The sequence below is a fragment of the Ornithorhynchus anatinus genome, chromosome 2, assembly GCF_004115215.2.
Source record: "Ornithorhynchus anatinus isolate Pmale09 chromosome 2, mOrnAna1.pri.v4, whole genome shotgun sequence".
NCBI classification, from domain to species: Eukaryota; Metazoa; Chordata; class Mammalia; order Monotremata; family Ornithorhynchidae; genus Ornithorhynchus; species Ornithorhynchus anatinus.
The window spans coordinates 319,168-328,000 of record NC_041729.1 but is presented as its reverse complement, the minus strand read 5'-3'; the positions used below and the strand labels follow the sequence as shown (position 1 = coordinate 328,000).

The 8,833-nt window shown below is 68.0% G+C and overlaps 1 protein-coding gene across 1 annotated transcript; it reads right to left on the bottom strand.

Moving 5' to 3' along the window:
* Nucleotides 1–777: 777 nt before the first annotated feature.
* SOX8 (SRY-box transcription factor 8) lies at nucleotides 778–8,615 on the bottom strand. Its single transcript, XM_029057492.1, has 4 exons — nucleotides 8,193–8,615; nucleotides 7,700–8,145; nucleotides 4,521–4,759; nucleotides 778–2,870 (listed from the first exon to the last, which is right to left on the bottom strand). Exons 1-4 carry the CDS (start codon nucleotides 8,613–8,615, stop codon nucleotides 2,140–2,142), a joined length of 1,839 nt encoding a protein of 612 aa, XP_028913325.1. The 3' UTR covers nucleotides 778–2,139.
* Nucleotides 8,616–8,833: the final 218 nt, after the last annotated feature.

Sequence of the window (8,833 nt, the reverse complement as noted above, 5' to 3'; positions counted from 1 at the left end):
ATCTCATCAGCCTTGGCCACCCACCCACCCCTGCCTCTAGGATGCATTGTGCTGCACCTGAACAATCCCCCTCCCTCACTCCCCCTCACGCCACCGAGGCTGTGCTGGGAATGCTGGGGCCTGACGGCCCGGCAGGGGGGCTGGGGCTGGCTGGTCCTCAGTGGGGGTGGGTGCTGAGGTTGGCTGCTCTACCCCACGGGACAGAGGGGTCCGATGTCCCAGCCGGCTCCCCCACTCGGCTCCTCGACCTCCAGACGCCCAACCGCTGACCCAGGGGTTCCCAGGGGGAGAGAGGAGGGCCCCACCACATTTCTGAGCCCCCACGGGCATGGAGCCCTCCAGCATGTGGAGGTTTGGAAGTGGCAGGAGGAAGCAAACACCATCCCGGTACCGGAAACCCAAAGGCGGAGGCTGCCACGACCACCGTAACCTGGGGCGGTGGCCGAGGTTTCTCCGCTCGGTCCCGGGATGCCCCGTGTTTCTCCGGCAGGAGGACATTTAATCGAGGTCAAGGGGACCGGATCTGGACAGAGTGTCGCTGGGAGGGCCCAGCCAGCCAGAGAAGGATGGCTTTCTCAGCCCCGAGCCACCACCTCGGGGATCTTCACCCTGAGCCCTCCCTCTGCCCTCCCTGTCTTTCCAGCTTCCCCATCTGAAAAGCAGAGCCCCAGGCTGCCCGTCCGTGGAGCCCACCCTTCCCCGGGGACAGTCAAATGAATCTCCGTCTCCCAGGCCTACTGCGAAGCCTTTGTTTTCACCCCAGAAACACAGCCCGGGTGAGATAGAAAGCTTGTTTTAATTTTATCAAATCGATCTGTACAAAAGTTAGCATTGCTTGGTCAGAAACTAGTGAGACAGAGCAGATGAGTGCCAGCTAAAGTCTTTCAAAAGTGTATACCGAAAAATAGATTGCATAAAAATTGCTAATCTCCCCCCCGCAGCAGGAAACGGGCAAAAAAATAATTGTAGAAAAAAGTAGGAAAAGTAGAAAAAGGAAGAAGGAGGAAACTTCTCAATTGCGTTTCGATTTTGCAGAGTGTGAGAAGGCACACGAGTGACCAACAAGTGTCTGGTTGTTCTACGCTCAGCATACGGTGGGGTGTCGTGGGGCGGGGGGGCGGGGGGCAGGTAAGAGAAACCAGTGAAATGTTAGTCCGACCCGAACTACCCAAACAGAGTTTAGTGGGAAGGTTTTAGTTTCACAGCTTGAGGGTGACGGACGTCTGGTCCCTAACAGCCCGGGGGGGACACGGGCTTCCAGTTACCCCGGAACTCCTGGCTCCCGTCCAGCGGTCAGGCCTGCTCCGGGGGGTAGGGGGTGGTGAGGTGCGTCGCCCTTCGAGGCTCTTGGAATGGGTGGAGAGGGGGTGGGATCTCCTCACGGTGAAACCCCCATGGAAGCGGCCCAGCTGCTCCCCCCCCCCTCGGTGTCACCCCTGGACAGAGTGCCCCACAGAGTGCCCGGGCTGGTCCTTTGGCCCCTCACACCTCCAGGGCGCTGGCGGTCGGGCCCTCGGGTACAACCTGCCTTCCGCTGGGCTGGCAGGGCGCTGCCGGCGCCACGCTCTGCGTCCGGCCTCGGGGCACGGCGGCCGGCGGTCGCGTCCCCGCCTCCCGATGGGGTTCCGACCCGGACTCTGTCCGAAGTCGACTATCTGCACGGAGGACGGCACCGAAGACACGACGATCCGGACCACGAATTCACAACTGACGGAGATGCCTCCGCGGCCTCGGAAGAGGCCGGGCCCCCGCAACTAAAAGTGGCTCGGGGATTCCGGGCCCGGGTCAACCGGAGGCCGCGTCTCCCCGGCCGGTGGCCGGTCCGGCCCCTCTGCCCGCAGAGACGCCGGTCCGGCATCCGCTTTAGGCCTCCCGGTGGCCGAGGTGGCCCGGGATCGGCCCCGGGTGTCACGGGGGCGGTCCCGGGACCCGGGCGGGAGCCCGCGGCGCCCCGTCCGTCGAGGGGCGGGACGGAGGGCGCCCCCCCGGGCCCCGGCCGCACACATCAGTCTCCCCGTGAGGCTCGGTCGGCCCCCAGGTCCACGGTCCTCCGATCCGTCCTCAGCGCGGGGCGCTCGACCCGCGCCCGAGGCTTTCCCCCGAGGCGGAGGGCTCCCCTCCCCGCAGCGGGGTCGCCGCCTAGGGCCGCGTCAGAGTGGTGTAGACGGGCTGGTCCCAGCTGCCGGAGGGGCTGTGGGCGGGAGGCAGCGACAGCCCGTTGAGGATGGGGGTGGCGTACGGGCGGCGGGAAGAGTGGAAGTAGGGGTACTGGTAGAGGCCGGAGGGGTAGCCCGGGTACGCGCCGTAGTAGCCGGAGCCCTGCAGGTCGGTGTAGTCGCACTGGGAGCCGGCGAAGGCGGCGGGCGAGGGGGCGGTGGCGACGCAGGCCTGGGCGCCGAAGGAGCCGTAGTCCGAGGGCGGCGGGGAGCCGTGCGGCCGGTCGCCGTAGCGGCCGGGGCTCAGCTGCTCCGTCTTGATGTGCGGCCGCTGCCGGCCGCCTTCCGGGGAGGCCGCGGAGGAGGCGGAGGCCGCGGTCTTGAGCGTCCAGGCGGGCGAGGGCCCGGGGCCGGCGGCCGGGTGCGGGTAGGGCGGCCCGTAGGAGCCCGCCGGGGCGCCCTGGCCGTGGTCGGAGGGCGGGGCCGAGTGGCCGTTGAGGGGCAGGTACTGGTCGAACTCGTGCACGTCGAAGGTCTCCATGTTGTTGATGACCTCGCTGCTCAGCTCCGAGATGTCCACGTTGCTGAAGTCGATGTTCTGGCGGCTACCGTCCACCGGGCGGCGCCCTTCGAGCTTCAGCTCCGGCTTGCCGCCGGCCTGCGGCCCGTCCGTCTTGGGCGTGGTGGGCGGGGTGGGCGGTCCGTGCGCCTGCCCTGCAACGACAGGCCGGGTCACAGCTGCCCTGGGGGACCGGGACGGGGACCGGGAGGCAGGGAGAGGCGAGGGGAAGAGGGGGAGGACTGGAGGAGGACGAGGAGGAGGACGAGGAGGAGGACGAGGAGGAGGACGAGGAGGAGGAAGAGGAGCCGCAGCAGCAGCAGCAGTAGCAGCAGCATCGGGGGTACCCGGCTCGCCCCCTTGGGCTGGCACGCTTTTCCCGGCGACAGAGCTGGGAACCCCCGTGTCTCCTGGAGCGTTTTAGTAAACTAGCACCCGGAGAAAGGGCTGGACATGTTTTCCTCTCACAAGAAGTCCAGTGCTCGTAATAAGAGCTTAAGAGCACGGACTTGGGAGTCAGAGGCCGTGGGTCCTGACCGCGTATCGGCTGAACTTCTCTATGCCTCGGTTCCCTCATCTGTAAAATGGGGATTCGATCTGTGGGGCCCACGTGGGGCAACCTGATTACTTTCGATCCACCCCGGCGATTAGAACGGCACTTGGCACACGGTAAGTGCTTAACAAATACCGTGACGACGACGACGACGACGATGACGATGATCGTTACTACGATCGTGTCTCGACTTAAAAAATCAGTGCCGGGCCAATACGAAGAGGAGAGAGATGGTTCCCGGTTTCCCTCCGACAGGGCGTCCGAGCGTTCAGTTGGAGGAGGGCAGACGGCGGCGCCGCCGCTGGCATCCGCCCACCTGGCAGGTCGGCGGCGGTTGGGTGGCCTCCGGGTCCCTGCCCAGCTTTGGCCCCAAGCCCGGCACAGATCTTCTACTGTCCCAAAGACAAGGGACCATTCGAGAATTAACCTGCGTCTCCTCCATCCCGTCCGGAGCCGGCCCCCCGTTATTTACACGGCGAGCGGATCGAGCTCAGCGAACAATCGATCGACCGACCGGCGGTATTTATCGAGCGCTGGCTGCGGGCAGGGCCGTGGCACTGATTGCTCACCCCGTACGTGCAGAGCGCCACGCTGGGCCCCTGGGAGGCCTCAGAGTTGGAAGACCCTCAACCCTACCCCGAGGGAGAGTGCAATCAAGCTGGGGAGGCAGACTCTGAGCTAATTCACAGCCCAGAGGAAGAGGGAAGAGGGGATCGGCACAAGATCGGCAAGCAGCGCAGCCTAGTGGAAAGAGCCTGGGCCTGGGAGTCAGAGGTCCCGGGTTCTAATCCTGGCTCCGTCACTTCCCTGCTGCGTGACCCTGGGCAAATCGCTTAGCTTCTCTGTGCCACAGTTCCCTCATCAGTAACACGGGGATTCAATCCCTCATGTCCCTCCTACTTAGACCGAGCCCCACGTGGAACGGGGACTGGGTCCGACCTGTCGCTCAATCAACAGAATTCAGGGCACGGTATTAAGCGCTTGGGCGAGTACAGAACGATACCGATTGTCACCGGTATTATTTGGGGTGAAGCTGAGGCTCGCGATGGCTAATTCGGGTCTCAACAGCGAAAGCGACGAATGAGCCTCGGGCCCGAGCCCCCGGACCCTGCCCACGCGGAAGGACCGGGACCCGCCCCGCAACCCGCCGGTGGGTCTGCGTCCTCGGGGGAGTGGGCCTTCGGGGCTGACCTCCCCAGACCCCCTCCCGCCTCCTCGGACCGGCTCCTCGGGGGAGGGGCAGCTCTCGCACCTGGGTGGTCGCCGTGGTGGTGGGCGTCTCCCAAGGCTCCGAGGCCCGCGTCCGCCTTGTACAGCTGAGTGCCCGGCGGGTGGCCGAGCTCGGCCCCTGAGTCGGAGTCGCTCTGGCCGGTCTTGGTGCTCTTGCGCCTCCGAGGTTGGTATTTGTAATCCGGGTGGTCTTTCTTGTGTTGCACCCTGAGCCGCTCGGCTTCCTCCACGAAAGGCCGCTTCTCGTTCTCGCTCAGCAGGCTGCCCGCAAACACACAGGGGGAGGGAAGCCGTGAGGTCCCGCTCGGGCCCGGCCGGCAGGTCACCGGGCCGCCCCGGAGCCTCCCGCCCTCCCGGCCCCCGGGCTCCTGTCATCCCCACCGAGGCGGGCTGCCCCCTTGCCCGGCTCCCCGCAGCGCAGCCTAGTGAAAAGAGCCGGGGCCTGGGAGTCAGAGGGCCTGGGTTCTAATCCCGGCTCTGCCTCTTGCCTGCTGTGGGACTTCTCTGGGCCTCAGTTCCTTCATCTGGAACACGGGGACTTAATACTCGCCTCCCTCCCCCTGAGATTGTGAATCCCTTGCAGAACAGGGACCGTGACCTGATTATCTGCCTCTACTCCAGCGTTTAGTACACTGCTCGGCACATAGTATTACTATTAATTGGGCCAATTATTGTTTTTATTCTAAACTTTCTCCCGCTCCCCGAGGGGCCGCTGCCCATCCTGCCCCCGGTGAGCTGTCGTCTGGCCGTTTCCAGAGTCAGAAGCGACAAGTATCCAACTGTTTCTCTGCCAGCCCCCCGGGGGATGCCGAGCACACTGGGGACGGCGCGCTCGGGGTGGCACCCGCCCCAGTCTCCCTCTGGAACAAGAGGGGCGCGGTGCTGGGCCCAGGGGCGAAGGCCCCGGCAGCCTGGGGGTTTTGCTTTAGAAAATAACACCCCTCGGAGTCTGGATGGCGGAAGAAATGTTTTTAAAAACGATGAATCAAGGATACGGGACAAACGGACTCCCAGGAAGATGCCTCGCTGAGGTCAGGTGCAAGAGGGCACCCTGTGAATGAGGCGTGCCCTCTGCCCGGACCCGCTCCGTGCCCATAAGTACACGGGGGGCCGGCGGGCAAAGGTGCCCGCGGGCACGGCCAGCGTTCTTACGGCACTCAGCCGCCGCGGCCTGGAGCCGGGCCAGCCGCGCCGTGGTCCCAGGCACCGGGCACCACGGAGAACCAGCGGCGGGAGGTTTTAATGACCCGAGCCCCTTAAGAGGATTAAAAGAAAAAAACCCCAGCTTCCTGCAGGCAGAACGGCTGGCAGGCAGGCAGGCAGGCAGGCAGGCAGGACCTCCCACCGGTCAAGGGGCAGAACGGGGGAAGGGAGCCCAAGGAGGAAGAGCGGTCCGACGTGAAGTCTGGATGCAGGGAGGCTTAGCAAGTTCCCGCATCTCTGATAATAAGAATGTTGGTATCCGTGAAGCGCTTACTAGGTGCCGAGCACTGTTCTACGCGCTGGGGTAGACACAAGGGAATCAGGTGGTCCCACGTGGGGCTCCCCGTCTTCACCCCCATTTTACAGATGAGGGAACTGAGGCGCAGAGAAGCGAAGTGACTCGCCCACAGTCACCCAGCTGACAAGTGGCGGAGCGGGGAGTCGAACCCATGACCTCTGACTGACTCCCAGGTCCGGGCTCTTCCCACCGAGCCAGGCGGCTTCTCTGAGGGCCCCGCTCATTACCCAAAGGGGTCCTTTCTGCACCTGGGGGGGGGAGGGGGGTCCCGGGGACCCCTTCCCCCCCCCCCCCTCCCGCTCCGGGCACCGTGTCCGGGGAGCGTCCACCGGACCATTGGGGTTCCGGGCGGGTGGCCCGGGTGGGTGGCCCGGGGGGCGGGGGGGGCGGGGAGAGGGAAGGCTCGGCCCCGTGGATTCCCGCCGCTGGGGCGGCTCGGGAGAACCGTGAGGAAGGAAAAGGCCATTCCCCCCGCTCTTGGAGAGCCGCTCGTCCCTCTGGCCCGCGGAGACTTTTCCGGACCGAGGATTCCGTATGGAGGGACCGGGCCGGCGGGGGACAGTTCCACCCAAACGGGCCCCGGCCGTGCTCGCAGGGGGTGGCAAGAATGAACCGTTCCCCGGCCCCAAATCGTTCCAAGCAGCGGCCCGAGGTACAGGGCGGGGGCCGGGGGGGTCGGGGGGGTCGGGGGGTCCGGGGGGTCCGGGGGGTCCGGGGGGGGGGGGCCTCTCTGGGGCGGCCGTCGGCGGCAGGGGACGGGGAGGGGGAGGGGGCTGCAGATGGGCCTCGGTTGCGCCGGCTGCGGTGGGAGCGGGTGGTGTCCGCGGCGGGGCCGGTGGCGGAGTGTCCTCGTCCCTGACCCTTCCCGGGGGAAGGGGCGGAGAGGCCGGAGGGCGAAGGAGGGGGGAGGGCGGGGACCCCCCCTCCGCCCCCCGCCCCCCGCCCCCTCCAGCCCGACCCTCGGAGGGGAGCCGGGGCCCCGGGCCTGCCAGGCTTAGGACGTGGGTTCTAATCCCGACCCCGCCACTCGTCAGCCGGGTGACCTTGGGCAGACCGCTTGACTTCTCCGCGCCTCGGTGACCTCGTCTGGAAAACGGGGATTCGGGCCGTGAGCCCCGATTACCTCGGATCCACCCCCGCCCGGCGTTCGGCACACGGTAAGCGGTTCGGGAATACTACCGTGAGGGTGATGAGGATCTGTCGGGGGACGGGCCCCAAGCGGCCCTCGAGAGGCGGCCGGGCTGAACGGAAAGAGCCCGGGCCCGGGAGTCAGAGGGGACGGGTTCTAATCCCGGCCCCGCCGCCGGTCCGCCGTGGGACGTTGGGCCGGTCACTTCGCTCCTCCGGGGCTCCGTTCCCTCGTCTGGAAAACGGGGATGAAGCCTGGGAGTCCCAAGCGGGGCCACCCGATGAGCCGGGCCCCGGCCCCGGCCCCGGCCCCGGCCCCGAGCCCGTGGTCGGGCCGGGATGGTCCATTCGAAGCGCTCGGTCCGGCAAGGGCTATCGAATGAACGGTGCGGGGCACCTAGTAGGGAGAGTGGCATCCTTCGTGTTGTTGTTCCGCGGGCCCGGGCCGCCTGGGGCTGCGGGGGGACCCCCTTTTCCCGGGTCCCGTCCCGTCGGGTCCCGTCCCGTCCCGTCGGGTCCCGTCCCGTCGGGTCCCGTCCCGTCCCGTCCCGTCCCGTCCCGTCCCGACTCACCGCCACAGCTTTCCCAGGGTCTTGCTGAGCTCGGCGTTGTGCAGGTGCGGGTACTGGTCGGCCAGCTTCCTGCGGGCGGCCTGGGCCCACACCATGAAGGCGTTCATGGGCCGCTTGACGTGCGGCTTGGCCTTGAGGCCCCCGGGGCCGCCGGGGCCCCCCGGGCCTCCCCGCGCCGGCATGGGCACCAGGCTCCAGTCGTAGCCCTTCAGCACCTGCGACACGGCGTCGCGGATGCAGGCCGGGAACCGCTCGTCCGCCGGCCCGGGGCCCGGGGCCCCCGCCTTCGCCCCCGCCTTCGCCCCCGCCTCCGCCCCCGCCTCGGCCCCGTCGCCCTCCGCCGCTCCCCCCCGCGGGGCCGGCGGCCCGTCCGACTCCGAGTCCTCGTCCTCGTCCCGGGCGGGCCGGGCCGCCGGGCTGCGCGGACGCTCCCCGGGCTGGGCGCGCTCCTCCGGCATGGCCAGCATCCGCCCCGGACCCGCCACCGACGGACGGGGAGGCGGGCGGAGCCCGGCGGGAGGGGGCCGGCGGCGGGAAGGCGCCGCTCGCCTTCGCGGGGGCGTCCGGCCCCGGGCGCCCCCTCCTCCGCCCTGCCCCGGGCCCGCCGCGCCCCACCGAAGCGCCCTCTCGGGTCCCGGCCCGGGTCCGGGTCCGGGTCCGGGTCCGGGTCCGGGTCCGGGTCCGCGCTGGCCGTGAGGCGGAGGTGCGTCCCCGGCCTCGGCTCCGGCCCGGTGCCCGCTCCTCCTTCCCGCTCCCGCTCCCGCTCCCGCTCCCGCTCCCGCTCCCCGTCCCGCTCCCGGTCCTCTTCTCCGACTGGGCGGCTGGAGGCGCGGCCGCCCGCACAACTTTCTTTAAGCGGCGGGCGGGGGACACGCCCACTCCCTTCCGCGCCATTGGTCCCCGCCCGGGAGCTCATCTACATAGAGACGGGGGACCCGCCCACCCCCTTCCGCGCCATTGGTCCCCGCCCGGGACCTCATCTACATAGAGGCCGGGGACACGCCCATCCCCTTCCTCGCCATTGGTCCCCACCCGGGAGCTCATCTACATAGGGGGGCACACCCACCCCCTTCCGCGCCATTGGTCCCCGCCCGGGAGCTCATCTACATAGAGACGGGGGACCCGCCCACCCCC